The sequence below is a fragment of the Poecilia mexicana genome, unplaced genomic scaffold (genome assembly GCF_051168715.1).
Source record: "Poecilia mexicana isolate PSO_F unplaced genomic scaffold, ASM5116871v1 scaffold_8, whole genome shotgun sequence".
Taxonomy (NCBI): Eukaryota; Metazoa; Chordata; class Actinopteri; order Cyprinodontiformes; family Poeciliidae; genus Poecilia; species Poecilia mexicana.
The window spans coordinates 8,152,369-8,171,365 of NW_028263377.1; the positions used below are offsets into that span (position 1 = coordinate 8,152,369).

Below are 18,997 nucleotides of genomic sequence, written 5' to 3' on the forward strand. Positions count from 1 at the left end.
GAAACTTCAGAAAGTATCCATGCTGATTAATCTATTTCTGAATAGAAATATCTTTCAGAGACATTCAGCCCTTCATCCAGAAGAAAAAAAGAAACGCATTCGACCCTCTTTAGCCAAAAATGCATCTGAACAATGCCTTAATGTTGTTCAGAATGGATTTTTTAAATCCTTGTTTTATTTTAGCATAATCTAATGTTAAATTTTCATTGTTTGTCCACCAGATGGCGCCACTTTCCCCTAATCTGAAATATGTAACAAAATTACGCACTGTTGACTGCTGTGGGCCAGGAAGAAACAGAAACACGCACACACACAGATATATACATATTTTAATTTTAGGGAGCTTATTTCTCTTTTATGTTAATGTAACAATTCAGCTATGTCAACAGAGTCTGTTTAAAAATCACAGTATATTATTTTACTGGAAATTTTTGGGGAATTGTGAACTTTTTTGTTCTTAATGGTTGTTTGGATTTTAGAAAAAAAAGTTGACAAAACCTTTTGTGCATTTGGTGTTAAATAGAGATACAATACATAGACTGTTAACTGTTATTATAGCCGGTCTAAAGTGGCTCTAAACAGCTCACTATGTCCTGTTTCTGTTCTATATCTGAGAACTGGGACGGTGAAAGGAGCAGATTTTCTAATGGTGCAGTTTGCTCCAAATGCCTCCCAGGACATTTCCGATGACACTGGTACCACAGGGCCCGACTTTTCAAGTCCAGCAACAAGAAACAGGCTTTAAAGGGGGAGAACAGGGCAGAGGTTCAGAAACATTTTTAGAAAATATCTAAGTAGCCATGTGTGGTGTGCAAAGAGCGCCTAGCAAAAGTTTGCTGCAACAAACTTTGTGTTTTTATTTGCGTTTTATGTGATGGACCAACAGAAAGTAGTTCATAATTATTAAGTTAGATATTAATTAGACATTTATGTGCTTATTTACAGAACGCATTATCTCAGCGATTCCACCTCATTTCTCACTAACTTGAGCAACTTCCATCTATTCTAGTTTAAAAGCTACAATTTTCTTACTCTTCAAACCTGCTGTGATTGGCTGAATGTTGCCCAACATGTTGGAAATGTGGAGTAATCACTACATAATGTCAGATTGTTAAAATGATTGTCTACAGTTGAAAAAATATCTTAGGAAAAACATAAATTTTCCCCATATTTTCTTTATTTGCTTTCCAACACCAACTGAAGTCAACGTAGCATCGAAACAAATAACCAATATACATATTAAAAAGTATTTTAACCAAAAAACGTCAGCAAATATAAAAGTGAAACAACTTGATGCTAAAATATTCAAACAGAACACTACTGAGCAATTCCTCACTCATTCATCCCCTACAAGAGTCGCACAGTGCTTTATATACACAACTGATGAAGCTCCCAGCTTTGTGACAGATGTAATACAGAAATTAAAAACTATTTTTATAGTGTTTTAAATCAAGATTCTACCGCCAGATAAAATATTAACAGAGTGATGAAGTTTATGGAGTGAGTTCGACTGAAGGATACACAAGCAATGCATTCATACAAATCATAGCTTAAAGAAATATATTTGCAGCCAACCACTGCAAAACTGCTGAAGCAAAAATATTCTGTGGTATAAAAATTCAAAATAATAACAGGGATGTCCTGATCAGGACTTTTTTTTTTTTAAAGAATGGAGTTATTTTATCCCAATTAGCTCCCAGTGGTTTCAAGTGCTGCGTTATCCCTTTTCTGGATAGTGACACATATTTTATCTAATCTCTAAAGGTAAGTGTCAAGACATAAAACTACAGTCCTCTGTGAGCTGACATATTAGTTGTTGAAATTGTAGGCTAATGCTAGCATCATTCACTAGCTTCGTTTCCATTACAAATGTGCGCAAAACGTTATCAATATTCTGATAATTTCGAGAAAAAAAAACAATTTAGCAACTGCAGTGTTTCCCTTAGACAAGAAACGTAATTAAAATCACACCTAAATAGTTTGTTCACGCCACAATCCACTTACCACTTCCTGTCGTCTCCTTCGTCTTTTCCGCCAGTAGTAACATCCTGCTGTTGATCAGTGACTCCTGAGATTCGGAAAAAAGTGTTTCTATTGCAGTTTTGCAAAATACGCTAATTTGGTTACGGTCGAAAAACCACCTCATCCCAGAGCCACAAAACTTTTTATCCAAAAAACGTGACTTTTTTCGAAATTTGTAAATTCACTATTAAGCGGATTTATTTTGGCGATTCCAAATCGCGCAGTTATATGGTCAATGGAGACGCAGCTGTGGTGAATATTACTGTAAACGTCAGAGACACTTGATTTGTGAAGGAAACCCCGTTTCTTCAACGAATCCCATTTTGCAAACTGAAACCATGAGCATGGGCTGTGGATTTAATAAGTAGTGTAGTTGGGTTTAGTTCAGACTCAAATTAAAATTGTGACACTTTGCATCAGATCAGGACATCCCCCAAAATAATAAAGTTCTCATCAAAATTTCCATCTTCACTGTTCATCCACATGAGCTGCACTATGAGGTACCTTGTTTTTGTCTGCAATAATTTTATACCTAAAATATGACTGGATTAAGCATTCATAAACATAAGGCTTGACAAACACCGGGGACTAATGGCTGACATGGAAACGTTTTCATCATGTTCTGGAGAAAGGTCATTAAAGCCAGCAGAGGACAGCAAAAACACCAGAAATCACGACTTTCCTGCTGAAACACATTTCTTTTAACACCTTTCAAAAAAAAAAAAACAAAAAAAAAAACATTTTTTTTTTTAAATCCACGTGTTGTCATGATTATCAACTCCATTAAAGTTAAAGCCTTTCCTTTATCCAAAAGTAGTTACGTCTGAAATGCGCTGCGGCGGAGATGCAGTAACATGTGGAAACCGGCAGGGGGCAGCAGGCTCTGTGGCGAACGTGACGGCATCAATCATAAGATTACAGAGTCCAGCATATCACAGCTGGGGCAGCTCAGCAGGAAGCATGGCTTCTTCGGTAATCTGTAATCTGCGTGGGCGTCGTACTTCCGCCCCCCCCTCCCGCCACCTATCCCGCCCACGCCAAATCAAAACAAAACAATCTCTCCTCCAGCTGTCCTGTCTGGGCGGACAGCTGGGTTCACTCTCACTGGGTCTCATCAAACAAACCTACAATAATAACAAAGTACATAGTATATCCACAATATATCTGACAAACATTTCTCAAATAGTGTGTTAATAATGCGTTGTACACACAGCATGACATATGAAATTATTTATAATAAAAAAAACACCTCTAATGCCAGCAGATTGAATCTCCGTACCTTTCTCTATAAAGCAACTCTACGCTTAAAAATCAGTGGAGTTCAGATTTCTCTCTCTCTTTTTTTTGTTTTGTTTTTGGCAATGTTCATATAAGAAACAAACAAAAACAAAAAACTAAGAAAGCTGTGTGTTTTAGATGAAGATGGCACTTGTTTTCTCTGCTGTACCATCTAAAGTGCATTAACCAGATGCTATAAGCAGGCGCGGTTATTTAGTACTAACCCATATTCTGATGTAAGCAGACATTTAGCTAGCATCTGTAACCATAACAACCACAGCTGCTATATGACATCACCACGAGTAACAAGTCGGCCTTCAAAAAGCCTCGGATGGTCCCTCCGTGACGCCTCCGGTCGCCACGGTTTCCGACCAGAGCTGTCGTTCTCATCTGGAATGGAAACTAAAAAAACAACAACAAAAAAAACCCACCGCTGAAAGTTAAGGCTTAAGTAAAACGTCAGGAGGTCGGAGGTCAGAACTCGTCGTCAGAGCTCAGCAGGAGGGTTTTCTCGTTGTCGCCGCGGGCGCTGAGGTTGCTGTGGCTGCGGGACAGGGACGGCCCGCCGCCGCGCTCCAGCGTGGACTGCTGGGTGTACTGCTGGTAGGCTGGGGAGAAGTTGTGGATGGCGTCCTGGACCATGTCCCCCGGGTTCATGGTCTCCTTCAGGCTGCTGGAGATGCTCTTCATCGGAGCGCAGCGACCTGCAGGGCGAGGCGCGAAAACCACTCAACGATGGGCGAGACGTGAAGGGGAGGGGGAGGGGGGGTGTGAGTGACAAAAAGAAAAAAAAACCCTACAGGGATCGTTTTGCAAAGTAATATTTTTTTAAAATGTGCAAAAGGATAAAAAAAAAAGTAAAACACAAAGCAGCTGAAAATCCTGCCTGTGCTGACTTGAGTCTTAATGCTCAAAACTTTCACTTTGTGATAAAAAGTGAATGTCAAAGTTGACACACATTTGATTTATTTATTTTTCTTTCTGGAGGTAGAATCAGTAACTGTTTCAATCCAAAGGACAGATTTAGCCCTCAGTTCAGCTGAATAAAATGAGTTTGGAAACTTAAATGTTGCCTTTTTATAGTACATTGGCTTTGATTCTTTTTTAATTCAAGAACTAGATGTTATTAATATATGTTTGGAAAAATATTTACTTTTATAGTGCATCTATAAAAAATTTTAATGACATGTAATTTAATCCCCAATTAAAATAAAAAAATAACTACAGGCAAAAAGAACATTTTTCCAAATTATATTTTGGAAACTGGGTTGAAAAATTGCACAAAATGCATTTTAAAAATGCTAAAACAAGCATTTCTATGACCTTAATTTTTAAATCTTTTAAAATGAGCACAGTTTAAATAAAAGTAGTTTTGATAAGCATTTAGGCTGCAGGATGTTTGCTACAGCGAGAGGAAAACCAAGAAAAACAAACGCATGTGAAAAGCAATAAAGACGGCACGTTTCAAATGGTGAAATAATATCCCAGAATGATCACAGACAGAGTAATGAATGACTAACCACAGTTAAATCAGCCTGTAGAGAGACAATACAGGGAGGGGAAACGGCGAGGCAGAGTCAGACCTACCGTATTGTCCATAGATGGGAAATGAGCCTTTAAGTGCAGCAGAACGAGGAGCAGAGAAAGAGAGAAGGAACAAAAGAAAGTCAGGCTGAAAACAGCGGCAGAGCAAACAGGAGGAGAAAAAGGAGAGCGGCTATCAACGGTTCGTTGAGTTATGGACAGGAGTCAAAGTGAAAAGCGGGCAGAGGTCGGTTCTGTCCCGAGCCGCGGCGCGCCGAGCCCGAGGAAAATGAACGGAGACGGATCCTCCACCCTACCGTACGAGTCCAGCCTCTTGTCCATGTAGACTTTGTAGGTGAAGGCGTGGCGCAGAGCCACGGCGGCGAAGAACATCTCGATGCAGATGATGAAGTTCTGGTAGCCGGCGGCGACCGTTCCCTCCCCCACGGAGAAGTCGGTGGAGTTGATCTGAGGGATGGCGCCGCATTTCTCCAGGATGGCCAGCAGCATGCCTGCGTTGGAAACAAAAAAGGTCAAGGAGAACCATTTACAGACGCTTCTGAGCGTAAAAGTGTTGTTGTTCACTATCAATGATTTTCCTGAACCACTTTTTCCCCCAGAGGGGAATATTTATCCAAAACAAAACTGCGATAATGACCAGATCCATCACAGCATGGTGGGAAGCTAATGCTAGCTTTAGCTTCATGAACTTTTCTGATGCACTTTGGCCAAACAAAGAAAGCTTCACCACTCTGCAAGTTGTTTTCCCCCGTTCTGAAGTTACTTTATGCACTCATTGGAAGATTAATAAATGTTTTAGTCTTTGTCGGGAGGCTTTAAATAATGCAGAAATATTACCGGGCCTTTTCTTTTTCCAGATTCATACTTCGACCTGAATCTGTCTCTTAGGCCTGCTGCACGTGGCTCCAACCACAAACGTGATCAGCCACACTTTCTGGTTAAATGTTTTATTTTTTAGAACAAACAAATCAGTCAGAGCTCAGTGACACTTAATAAATTATTATTAAGATATTGAATTTTAGGGTGAAAGGTACCGATTTGAAAATTTGGGCCAATATCAATAACCGATATTAATTCCCCTAAACTACTCAACAAGACAGGAATCAATATTAGTTATTAATATTTGTAAATATTTACCTACTTAAACACAGTTACGTACGTCACTATTTGAAAAAACTTTTGTTATATTTAGGGATGCACAATATATCGGCACCAACGTCGGTATCGGCTGATATTAGTTTTTTTTTTTTTTGCTATAATATCAATCCGATAAATAAAGCTGGGCCGAGATTAACAACTGCTATTTATCTCCATCTTGTTGTCGTTTATTTCTTGGGCTCGGCAAGACGGTACGGAATATCAGTAAATATCAGTTATCGGCCATAATCGCAACGTTATCGTACATCGGCAGGAATCTTCACATCGGTGCATCTGCAGTAACATTTCTGCTGACTCTGTTGTGGCGTTCTCACCCTGCCAGAAGGAGAGGAAGATGACCGACTTCACCATGAAGAACTTGAGCACGGGGTTGTAGGGGACGAGCAGCTCGCGCGTTGCGAAGTAGAAGAGGAAGAGCGCGTAGAGCGACAAGCTGACAGAGATGTTGTAGATGATGGTGACGTACAGATAGCCGCTGGCCACGCTGGAGAGCAGAAACACAGAACGGTCAGATGAATGAACACACAAACTGAGGCCATCCAGGGATGAGGCTTGAGGTATACAATATTAGTTTATCAAAACACTTTGGGTATTGAGTGTTTTTGTGTGAGCGGGTTTTGCGGTCGACTCTTACTTGAAGTCTCCGTCTTTGTATTTCCCAAAGGCCTGAAGAATGACGGTGATGACCGCCATCAGAGGTTTGACCACGCAGAACTGGAGAGTGGCCTGAGGGAGCAGGAGAGGACGGTTACCGACGGCGGTGGGCACATAGCAACAAGGAAAGGCAGGTGAGCTTTATAGGCACAGAGACGCACCAAGAAACCGGCTGGGGAGCCGTGATTGGCCGGCCAGAAGGAGCTCAAAAATAATATTTGTTTTTTCAGATCTTTGAATGTGTAAGTTATCAGGTTCTGATCTATTCACTATGAAGAAAGGGTGACTGTATCTCAAGAGTTTCCATCCATCCGTCCGTCCATCCAAAAGGCAAACATTAAAAATTGACATTTCTGGGTTTTTTTTCTTCCAGTTCTTGACTTTAGAGGAAAATTTTTTGAAATATCTTATCAGTTTTATTTTTCTGGGCTTGTTTTAATGGAGAAGGTTGACTCTCACATCATGCAGCAAATGATACCTGTTTGCAAAACCTGAGGAAACCGATGGAGTAGGCCTTTCCCCACAGACAGCAGGTCCCGTACATGCAGCTTGACCTATGGGAGGACACAGGTCAACACAGGAAGAGTTCATGGCTTTGGGGTCATCGTCATGTAAAATAAGAGAAGCAAAGATTAAGCTGAAAGCTAAGCTAGCAGCAAATGAAACTTACTCGATGGGTTTCCCTCTGATTTCAGCCATGATGGCGCTCTCTCCTCCCAGATATTCATAACACAAACTCAGGAAGTTGTAGATGACAAACGCTGCAAAGGGAGGAGCGCAGAAATAATCGTATATTATTTTTCAAACCTTTAAAAATAACTGGATTTATTCTTTGGAAAACAAAGCGGTTGCTGTGGCATTACTCAGTTGTGAAATCTCCACAGTGCCTGACACCTCTCTCAAAATTACAGCTCAGTTTTGCTGATTCTGCCAGATTCCGACTTGGAAATGAATCCCATCCATCTGCTGGTTTTGTCTGCGCATAAATACTAAAGCGCCGGTCTCTAGTGTGGCGGTGGATCAGCATGATAAGAGGGAACCTCTGGGAATCCTGTTCATGGAAAACAAACTCCTGGGAGAGCTGGTGTTCTTGGAACGCAGCCATGGTACAGAAAAGTAAAGCTGATGTCATGCGCAGGCTTGTTCAGGCGCCGTACTGTATCCCTGCTTGGTGCATATGTGTGTCTTTTGCAGGCAAGGACCCTGGATTTCAGCTGCAACACTAAGATTTTAGTGGATTTGAGGATTTCTGTTCTTTATTCAACCCATCAGCTGTAAAAAACAAACAAAAAAAACCCTCGTCTCCCATTGAGCCAAATAAAAATGGCGTATCGGGAAGTATGTTTTGGTTTGAAACGATTAATCGGATTCATTGTGATTAATCAATTATTGAGATAATTATCAACTAATTTAGTATTCAATTAATCGTCAACTGGAGTATACAGACTTAGAAAAGGGCCATTTGCTGAAAGAGCAAATCAGTAATTATGCCAAAACTGTAGAAATTATATTTGCATTTAGCTTCACTTGCTTCAAATTTTGTAAGAAAGAAAATGTCCCATGAACTTTTTTTTGTCATTCCTTCATTAAACCAAACCTGGAGTGTTGCTTAAATAAAAAATCTACAGTGTGCCAGTTTCCAAAAAATCTGATTAATCGTCTGAATAATCAGTAGATTAATCGATAGCTAAAATGTATTTGAGACTTTTAGCACCTTGCAGAAACCCTGAATGCTGTTGGAAGTACAGAGGTAGTTAGAAGTTCGGTTGTCAAGCGGCTCGTCGATGTTGTGTTTAAAAGCCTGCAGCCGGCTGGCGACCGTTATGCTGCTTGAGCAAACATGTCAGGCTCTATCTGCTGTTGTGTCTTTCCAGTCAGGCTGCAAAAACACCTTAAGCTAACATAAACATCTAATTTTGGGTAACGGCCCTTTTGCAGGGGAGTAGATAAACGTGGAAGCGCTGCCTGCTCCCCCTGGTGGAGCCCGCAGATGCTGGCTCCCCTCTGTCTGCGCTCTGTCTTTTAATTTTACTGTCCAAAGTGGCTGAGCTCAACTGTGTAGCGCAGTGAAAATACTCGCCAGAGCACAGTCAGCAGCAGCGGCGGCAGCAGCACAGAGCTGGCTTTGTTAAGAGTTGCATAATCACAGATGCTGTGTTTTTCCCTCTTAAACGAACTCAGGCCTTGTAGCTTGAAAAGGTCAAGCAGTGCATGAAAGCAAAACGTTAATGCAAACGCTCCGGAGAAAATTCTCAAGAATAATAATCGCAATAGTGCATAAAACAATCCATTTTTCTTTAGACTGTTATGTGATTGTTAATATATATGAAATGCTTCATGTCGGATATTAAAATAGAGAACAGAAAAACATGAGGCGAGTCTAAACCACAGTTGTTTTCAGGTGTTGGTGGAAGAGACGCCCCCTGCAGGTTATGCGGTGTACTACACCAGCTGTCAGTAATCCGTATTGCTCCTTATGACTTGCACATGTTTTTTTTCAGCTTGCCAAAAAGTTCTCCTGTTCCTGCTTTGAGAATTTTCTGACACTAAGATCATTGTAGGATCTAAAATACGAGCCTGCAGTCACAGCTTATAAAATCTGAACTCTGTTTAAGGCTGTTTGGGATAAAACTTCCAGGTGCAGCGGATGTTTCTGGGAAGATTCTTTTATGGCGAGTTGCTGGATCTGCTTCGCGTCACTGGTTAGTTCCTAAACCTCCTTTAATCTAAGTATTCACTTTCACTATGGCAGGCCAAAACAGCACATTTTCTTGGACAGATCAAGAGTCAACTTCCAACATTTATCAAAACTAAACGTTCTAAAATTGTTTCAGAAAACCCAAACGATGACCAGGGAGCACCAGGGTGTTTTTTGCTGTACAGGTATCAAACGGAAAAGTTTTGGGTGACGGGTAAAAACACGCTGCAAACACGTAAATTACACAAAATCTGAAACACACACAAAAAATAACTGCAAACGAAAAATGCTGCAATCGCAGCAAACAGAACTAAAAGGGAAAATACTGCAAATAGCTAAAACAACGGCAAGTACAAAATGTTGTAAATTTGCTCCACCAAACCAGAAGTCCTCCAGGCCACTAGGGGTTGTCTGGAGTCATTAACGTTACCTGTGTAAATACGCTGCTGTTCAACTGTTCCTGTGCTATGTTGTAAAGAACTGTGTGTTTGAAAAAGTCAGTTTCTCTTCTTCCAACTTTCTTCAAAACATCCTAACTTCACTCAGGGTCTGATCCCGTATGATTTGGTGGTCGACTCCCCCTAGTGGTCTGGAGGACTTCCATTTTGTGGCGTGAGTTTGCAGCGATTTATACTTGCTGTTGTTTTTGCTATTTTCCTTTTTTGCTTCTATTTCTTGTGGTTGCAGAATTTTTTATTTAAATTTGTTTCGCTAGTCAGTCACGTTTATATGTAGCGCACATTTCAGCAACAAGGCAGTTCAAAGTGTTTTACACCACTAAAACATAAAACATGGATAATTTATGAAACAAGCAATAAACATCACTTTTTTCCAAATGACATCGAAATCATTTCACATCAAACATTTTGATCTATCTTCTAGTTATTCTGAATCAACAGACACTACAAACAGGTTGCATTTTAAGAACTCAGTGTTTCAGCGGTTTTGTAGTTTTCTGGAAGTTTATTCCAGATTAGAGGATAATAGAAGCTGAATGCTGCTTCTCCGTGTTTGGCTCTGGTTCTGAGAAGCAGAGCCGACCAGAACCAGAAGACCTGAGTGGTCTGGAAGGTGGATACCATGGCAACAGGTCTTTAATGCTGATGTTACTTGTCAATTTTTGCTTCTGTTTATTATTATTGCAACTTTTTTATTTGCATTTGTGTTTTCTTTTTTGTGATTGTGTATTTGTATTTGCATCATTTACTTGCAAAGGCGGATACCCTAAAAGACTTGAAGCTATAATTGCAGCAAAATAAGATTCTGCAAAATATTGCTTAATACAAACAAATGCCACACTTTTTATGTTTGTTTATGAATCTCCTTTCTTCCACTCCACACTTATATTAATACAATTTTGTGCCTAATAATTTAACCATCGTCTGATGAGATTGACTGGACAAGTTATGATCAATCTGCCCAAAGGTGGGATTCTTTCTCAAGGGGTTGTCCGTGTTCACACAGTTGCTAGGAAACTGGTTTCCCCCTCCTCTGCAATCCCAACAGGCCTTGGAGACGTGACAACAAAGATGGCAACCTTTGTAAGCGAAGACATTACAAAGGCCATCTGCCACCGGGGTTTCACATAAATCCTCCCGGTCTCATTTCTAGCAGGAGACGCACTCTGAAACACTCAGCTGTTCATTCTGCCCTGACGTTTTTTTGTCTACCGGGGTCAGCTTCGGGCTCTGGCTGTGCACCAACCTTCATAGCAGTCTCTGACTGTGTCGAAGTACACGTAATACTCCTCATTGGTGAAGAAAAGCAGGCTGAGCCAGGAGTCAAAGGCGTAGATGGGCACGATGAACAGGATCCTGACTATGTGTCTCTGCTCGTTTGGAGAGCTGTAGTAACGGAGGTGCATGTAGATCTAAGAAGAAGATTTGGAGAGAAATAATAAGACAAACATTTCTACTCTGACATTTATACAAACTTAAGGTTTTGCTCCACCTTAAGCTAGAAATTCGCACACAGAGGTGAAGGTAGTGTCTGAGTAAACAACAGGTTATCTGCAGGTTTCAGCAAGTTACATTTAAGACCTTTTTAATGCCACCTTGAATCAAATTTAAGACCTGAAAGCTATAAATATAGGAGATGATTGGGGGATTTATGCAATATTTCAACAAAAAAAGCAAAAACAGAGACATTTCTGGGGTCGTTTGTGGCTCTTAGCAATGGCTCTCACATTGCACATGTCTTTCTACAGCCTTAACCCCCATAGAGCCTAGCTTTTTTTTTTTTTTAAAGAATACACCTAGCCTCACACATGTTGGCAACATAAGTGAACCAGTGGCGAAGACGAAGGTTTGTACTTACCCATGATAGATGCAAAAAAAGCTAGCTAGCAATCTTATATTAGCATTTAGCTAACGGTAGTTACAGAATGCAATGAAGATGTCTGCATGCAACTTAAACTTTTGACTCACAGAAAGGTCCCAAAAGAAAAACAAAAAATTGTATGAGATTAAAAGTTCTGCCATGGCACAATTTAAGACCTGTGACTAACACATTTAAGGCCATCTCACATTTTATTTTATGAATTTAAGATATTTTAAGACTTTCATTTTAGATATATGAATTTCAGACTTTTTAAAGTCCCTTCAGGGAGGCACAGACGCCCTAAACAAGAAGCAAAGGGTTAATTGCCTGGCAGTAATGGGACACTGGGAGGAACCTGAGAACAAAGTGCAGTAACTGGGAAGACTGTCAGTCAGAGCTCTCGGGTGTCCGTCCCACTGTTTTAAAAAGTTGTTGTTATCGAAAACTGTAAACAAACTGAGCCTGGATCGATCACCCCACAACATCCGGGACCTAAACCCAAGCATGCACGCACCCAAAAGAGACGAAACGCAAACAACAAACAGAGGCGTTATGAAAGTCTTGAATGAGTAGCTCTGGTTTGTGTGAATCTAATGTTTTACTGTCTGTTTTTGGTTTTATAAACAAGCTGTTTGACACTAAACCCAACCTGCTGAAACCAGAATCTTCGCGGACAATGTTAACTTGTCGAAATCGGGCACTGGCAGGATGTGTGCGTGTGAACCGACGTGTGGGGGGGTTGTTTGTAGGAAACTGACACCAAGCTTTTATCACTCCTATTCAGAGCAGCAGACGGCAGGAACAACAGGGTAATCATTCATCAGCGGGACTCCTCTGCCTGCTCCATCCGGCCCCCCCACCTCCTGCTTTTCCCTCCTTACACAATGTCCGCAACTATTGCCCACACCTGGGGTGCAGTGACAACAAGTGGGTGACCACACACCAAACGAGCTGGTCCATTTACACACATTGTTCATTAGGTGGCCTTGGGCTGAACAGGCACGCCCACAAACACGAGCAAAATACACTCATCTCCTGATTATTGATGAGGTGCTAGTGGAGCACCTGTTGCCTGAGCAACAACAGCCTATTCTTTAACTCTGAATGTGAAGAGCACCGGCAAACAATGAGAGACAAGTGATCTAGCCTTCGGGGTATGACAGATCTGCAGGTCATGAAGGCACAAAACAAAAACTGATGTAATAAGCTCATCAGCAGAGCCAACACTGAACATAAAACATCTAGTCGCTTCAAAACAAACTGGATCCTTTGAAATCTGGAGTAGACTTTGCAAATTTTGAAAGGTCTCCACTGCAAATAATAGAACTTTTTTCTTTTTGGTCAATTTTGAGCAATAGAAACATGATTCTGGTCACTTTTGTTTAAAAGTACATAGCAAAGTTTTAATCGTTTCATTAAAAGCAGAACCTGCTGGACTCCTCACAAGAGAAGACAAAAATGTCTGGTTATTGTAGCCAACATTTTCTATTTTAAGATTTTAATTTGCTATAGTTTTACCCTGGTTAAAAAGAAAAAGTCTCCATCTGCACCAACCACCTGTTGGCAAGTTTGAATCATTCTTGAATTGAAGTCATGGGCTGCACAAAATCACTGCAGACGCCACAAATGGCCCCTGGGCCGCACCTTGGACATCCCTCATCTCCAGGCAACAAAAGACTTTGGGTGTGCTTGGGTGTTTAGTGTGCGTAAACATGAATACAAAGATTAAATAAAATCTCTTTGATGGTGCCAGTAGCAGTTTCTGATACGAGTGAAGTGGGCAAACGCCCAGGGCGGCTCCTCCTGTAGGGCGGCATCAGTTTCCACACTAGGAAACGATTCTGCTGCTAAACCTGTAGCCTGCTTCTTTCATGAAAAGTAATCATCTTATTAAGATTAAGACTTTTTATAACAGTTGTGCAAATGAACTTGTGATTCCTGAAGTGCAATATAGTTTAACATGCCTTATTTAAGAAATTTGGATTGACAGTTGTGCAGTGAAATTTGTGAATTCATCAGAATCCAACTGCATCACAGATGATTATATAAATGTTGGACTAATGGTGCAATTTATTTAAATTTTGTACTTTTAAACGTTAATTGCAAATACTGTGTCTGTCATACTGTGTGCTTACAGTACTATTCTTGTTTCTCCCACAATTTTTTTCCAAATGTATATAAATACATTTTATGCAAATCAGCAAATAACTGCCAACAGATATTTTCTGTGTTTTTTTGTCTTTGTCTGAAATGTTTCCATTTTACTGTGCACCTCCTTTTTTGTTTGTTTATTTTTATTTAATTATTTTTATTGTTCTCTTATCTTTGTTATTTTGTAGATCAATACTGCTGATCAACGACAGGTTGCTAGCCTGTAATGTTTCTGTTTTATGAACTGATTGGTAAATTAATAAATAAAAAGAATTAAAAAAAATATTACAATAAATTTTGAGTGTGTCTCTGATGTTACATGGCAACCTAAGTGATCCCACGTTGGAGGATATTGGATTGGGCTCCAAAACGGGCTAGGACCGCCCCTGGACGGTATCGCCATCAGGAGGCCAAGGACGGATTTAGCTCAAAATGTCCGCCTCTTACCTGGTGACACGTGATGAGAAGCGCTGTCCAGACAAAGAACCCGGAGATGGTCTGGGCAGTGGATGTCATGAGGAAGAACTGCTCCTCTGGCCTGAACACCAGGGGGATGGGAGCCCAGGAGGAGTTGGACCCCTGAGGGGCCACGGTGCTCGGGAAGCCCGGAGGAAGGCCATCGGGAGAGTCGCTTCCCAGCCTCTCCGACAGGCGCTTGGCTCGCCACCAAAGCTGACTCATCTGTTCAGAGACAGCGGGGCCTCGTCAGTGATCATGCTTCATGCGACACAAATCAGCCCAAACTCTAGCGGTTCGTCTAAACGACTTATAAATCCCGAATCAAACAAACATCATGTGAAAATACAGCTGAACAGAACTACACGAGCCTGAGCTGTGACCTAAATCTGCAGCCAACGTTCACTGATGTTAGAGAGAGAGGGAGAGGGAGAGAGAGAGAAAACAGTGAAAGTAGGACAGTGCACAGATCTAAAACGCAAAAGGCATCGGGTGGATGTGACGTGAGATGAAGACCGAGGGGGTGAGAGGAGATGGCATGAGGTAGGTGGGAGAGGAGAGAATCATGGGAACGCAAAAAAAATAACAAAAACCACAGATATTAACATGAAACAAACTGAGATTGGTTATTTCTCTGCGCAGAGGGCAGGAAGAGGCGTGCTAAAGATAGAAACACCATAGAAACGAATTTCCACAGAGAGCAGAAATCAGCTCAAAACATGATACACACCAGAAAACCTTCGACCACCTTTAATTATCTACATAGAAGCAAATAAATAAGGTGAAATATGCAAGTATCTCATTTTCGGTTTTGTTCCATAAATGCAGAAAGAAAAGGTTCATCACAACTGATTTCACCACTGAGTTCATTAGAAAGTTTCAAACTTTTCCAGAAGTAAACACTTTGCAACCCGTTTTTAAGCCGATAAACGAGCAGGTTAGACGGATGGATGCAATAAGTTGCAAAAATACAAATTTTTTTCCATACCTTCTTATTTTATTCCACATACTTTTGGAGACTTAGAAAACTCGGTTTCTAGATTTTAGATGTTTCCCTGACGGCTTTCACTGAGACCTTTGATGCGCTCCACCTATTCGCACAGCAGGAGGGCCAAACTTGAAACCTCGTCGCATCAAAAAGACGCCCAACATGGCCGACGTGCATCGCTCACCTTGACGACTACGTCGGCGTCTCGGTGGCGCTTCCAGGAAGGTGGCGATCGACTAGTTCGCACTGAAAACTAATTTTCATGATTACTGCCCGAGCCCTTCTGAGTAGCAGCTAAATATAGGCATCTGTGTGTGTGTGTGTGTGTGTACGCTGTGGTCATGGGTGACTCATGCCCCTTGCCTTGAGACTCAATAAGCTTGTGACAATGCAGAAGCAGGGAGCGCATCAGGAAGGAAGGGGGGAGGGAAGGTTGTAACAAATGAAACAGAAAACGAGGTAGCTCAGAATTGAAAAGAAAACGAAAAATGTAGAAAAATCCAACATTTGATGTATCAACAACCTCCGTCAGATTTGTAGCAGTCTGAAAAACCTGTGTCATGTTTGTAGGCTAAGAATGGCAGAAAATAGATTTATTTTTAAATTTAATCCATTTAATAAAACTATTCTCCTGCATTTGCTCAGTGACCTGGATCAGAAACCAGAGCCGATTCAATGAAAACAAACTCATTCCCATTATTTTTCATCTCCCATTATGAAAAAACAAACAAAAAAAACAAACGGGTGAACATTTTAACTCTATTTTTTTTTTTATTCATCATCTTCACCTACGTTTTTTCTTTAAACTTATAGAGAACAAATCTTTCTGGATGACAATTCGTTGCTCTGAGACCAGTTTTCAACCAATATATCGATAATGGACCTTTGCTCTCTCAAAGACCAAAACGCTTTAATTTTGCAAGGAGCAGTCAACACTGGAACTGGAAGACAATGTAAATATCCAAAATAAAATGAACAGAACGGAAATAAAAACAACCCAGAACCAAAACCGTAAATAAAGCAGCTTTTGACTTTCCGTTCAAAATTAACCATCAGAACAGAAATGATCAATCTAATTTTAATTTATCATGTGACTCAACACATATATTCAATAAATTTGATTATGGGTGCTGTCAGATTAAAATTACCCTGCGAAAATTGATAACTTTTAAGCATATATTAAACATACTTTTCATTAAGTACACACTCTTATTTAAAAAAAAAAAGTTTTTTTATTGATCTCATGTAATAATATAATTTTAAATGTCATGTTTTCATTAACGGTAAGTGAAAAATCATTATAAATTACAGAAATAAAGTTTTCAAACATCCTTCTGTGTGTAATTAATCAATATAATGTGATCAAGTTCCTGAAATAAAAAGGATATTTCAATAATATTCTTGTTCATTGAATGGTTCTGTGTATCAAATCCATTTCTTTACCAGATTGTTCAGGAAACTTGAGTTCAGGACAGATCAGACAATCCATCAATGTCATTTTCAAACACCAGCCTTGTTTTTCTGCATCGTTGTACTTCTCAATATGACCACCATGTATAATTCAGCGACTCGCTTTTGATTTTCTCCACACACTGGTTAAAAAAAAAGCAGCGGTCTGAACGTTTGCCACGGCCAACAAACTCCCTGGAAACCTGAGATGTGCAGAAAACGTTTAAATTGGGACTGAAGACGTTTTTGTTTACATCAGATTTCAATAAAACAAATCTGACCAATCAACTGCTTGTCTGGTGAGTGATTAAAGCATCAGATTTGGATTTAAATTTATATTCAGTTTGGACTTTTAAATCTGCATTTTAACATTTGTTTCTTTGTACGCGTTTGTGACACAGTAAACTAACTCTTTTAAAGCAAAAATTTATTTTCTTTTTGCTTTTCCTTTAAGCACTTTTGGATTTTTGTTGTGTATCGATACACCTGCATAACTATTGGCTAAATTACAAACACAGCTGAAGTTCATTACATCCATTCGGAGCTTCAAATCTGAACTAGATTAAGGCGTCCAAATGATGGATTAAATAAAAACAGCAAGTTTTAAAATTTTAAACTGAAAGGCAGTGATTTTAAGGCTTTTTGTCTATTTTTTGATTCTAGTTTTCAAGCCAACAATTAACAACAAATCCTTTAAACTTTAATTTGTCACATATTCAATAAATATTTTTTTTAAATTAAAACGTGTTCCTCTGTAATTTACAATAACCTAAGATGGTCTTAGATCATAGAAATCAACCTTAATGGTTCTACAAACCCAATGAAAGTTTCAAAAATTACTACCTGTATTTTTCAGTCAGTGTAGAATAACTCTGTCCAATAACTGGTGTAGTTTTCAAACCGAAGTTCCATGAAAACCCCAAAAAACATGAATCTGTTTTTGTTGTTTGTTTGACTGGTATAAAATAATCCACATAAAGTTGAATTATTTAACGTACTTTAGTCTATAAATACAGCAGAATGGCCCTTAAAAATGAGAGATGGATAACAACCAGAATGGGTTAATCTCTCGAATGAGGCAGCTTGTAGCTCCAGTAACGGCTTACTGGTTCCCAGTGGGCCACAGACAACAGATAGGAGCAGCTCATCGATCCTGCTGACTTCATCCGAGGATAGGTTTCACAACACGGGTTGTACTTTGAGCTGTATCGAACCAGCTGCCTCTGGGGTAAAGCATTCACAAATAAATCTGCTGTCACGTCAGCAGGAATGAACAAAATCATTTAATAACGCAGGAAATTAGAAACGTATACGCTACATGTGGGGAGAGAAATAACAGATAACAAATAACAATATTTACCCTAAAGCTGATATTGATTTTGATTACGGATTCAGAAGTTGAGCGAGCTTGGAGACAGACAAAACAAAACGGACTAATATTTCCTGCTGAATGTCTCCGTGTTGCTAATGTCAGCTTACCTCCTTTGTAGATGTTTGAATCCAAGCATCAATTTAGCTCTTCATCTCCAGCTGAATGGTGAACCTTCAGGAGTCCAAGCTAAAAGTTGAAGGGCTAACGGCTAATATCGAGTCGACAGCGAGCCACGTATGTAATCACAGCATTATTATCGGAACACCGGAAGCTTCTCCCTCTCTTCCCATAAAAGCTGTGAAGTATCGCCCGCTCGGCAGCTGATCCGCTCGCTGCTAGCTAGCGAGTAGCAAAGCTTCCCACCGCCCAAAGCCTCGCTTTACATGAAGAGATAACTAAGAATTGAAGTCGAGTAAGAGACCCCACAAAAAAACGGTAGTAAAAAGAAAGATAACTGGGGTTTTTTTTAGAAGAAGTCCAAAACAGAATGACCACAGACCGTTACTTCGCCCACATCATAAAGCTGTGTCAACAGCCGCTCGCTAGAACTCTGCTCCTAGAGCGCATGCGCGCCCAGTTGATGGTTGGTTACGACCAAGTTCTCAACACCACTCCCCTCCTCCTTCAACTTCCATTCAGAGAACCACATATTTTTAATGGCGAAGTATAGATTAAACTTGTCCAATATTGCGAATTTCCGAGCTTTACCTAATCAAATTTTAAAAGTTTAAAACAAAACGTCCTTATGAAATTATGCCAAATATTTTAAGTAGTCATGTTTTAAATAAACGAGAAAACCCTGACTATAATGAAACAAGATCAGGAAAAAAAAAATCACCCGTTTTGATGGACAAATGGGTGGAAGACAGGAGTGATAATTAGGTAAAGGAATTGATGGAATGGACTG

The 18,997-nt window shown here is 40.1% G+C and overlaps 1 protein-coding gene across 1 annotated transcript; it reads right to left on the reverse strand.

Moving 5' to 3' along the window:
- Positions 1-1,159: 1,159 nt before the first annotated feature.
- On the reverse strand, positions 1,160-18,715 carry LOC106915476 (transmembrane protein 184B-like). Its single transcript, XM_014983092.2, has 9 exons — positions 18,198-18,715; positions 14,273-14,506; positions 11,060-11,225; positions 7,328-7,418; positions 7,136-7,211; positions 6,638-6,729; positions 6,318-6,487; positions 5,142-5,336; positions 1,160-4,004 (listed from the first exon to the last, which is right to left on the reverse strand). The coding sequence occupies exons 2-9, from the start codon at positions 14,504-14,506 to the stop codon at positions 3,775-3,777; spliced, it is 1,254 nt and encodes a 417-aa protein (XP_014838578.1). The 5' UTR covers positions 18,198-18,715; the 3' UTR covers positions 1,160-3,774.
- Between the last annotated feature and the right edge of the window lie 282 nt (positions 18,716-18,997).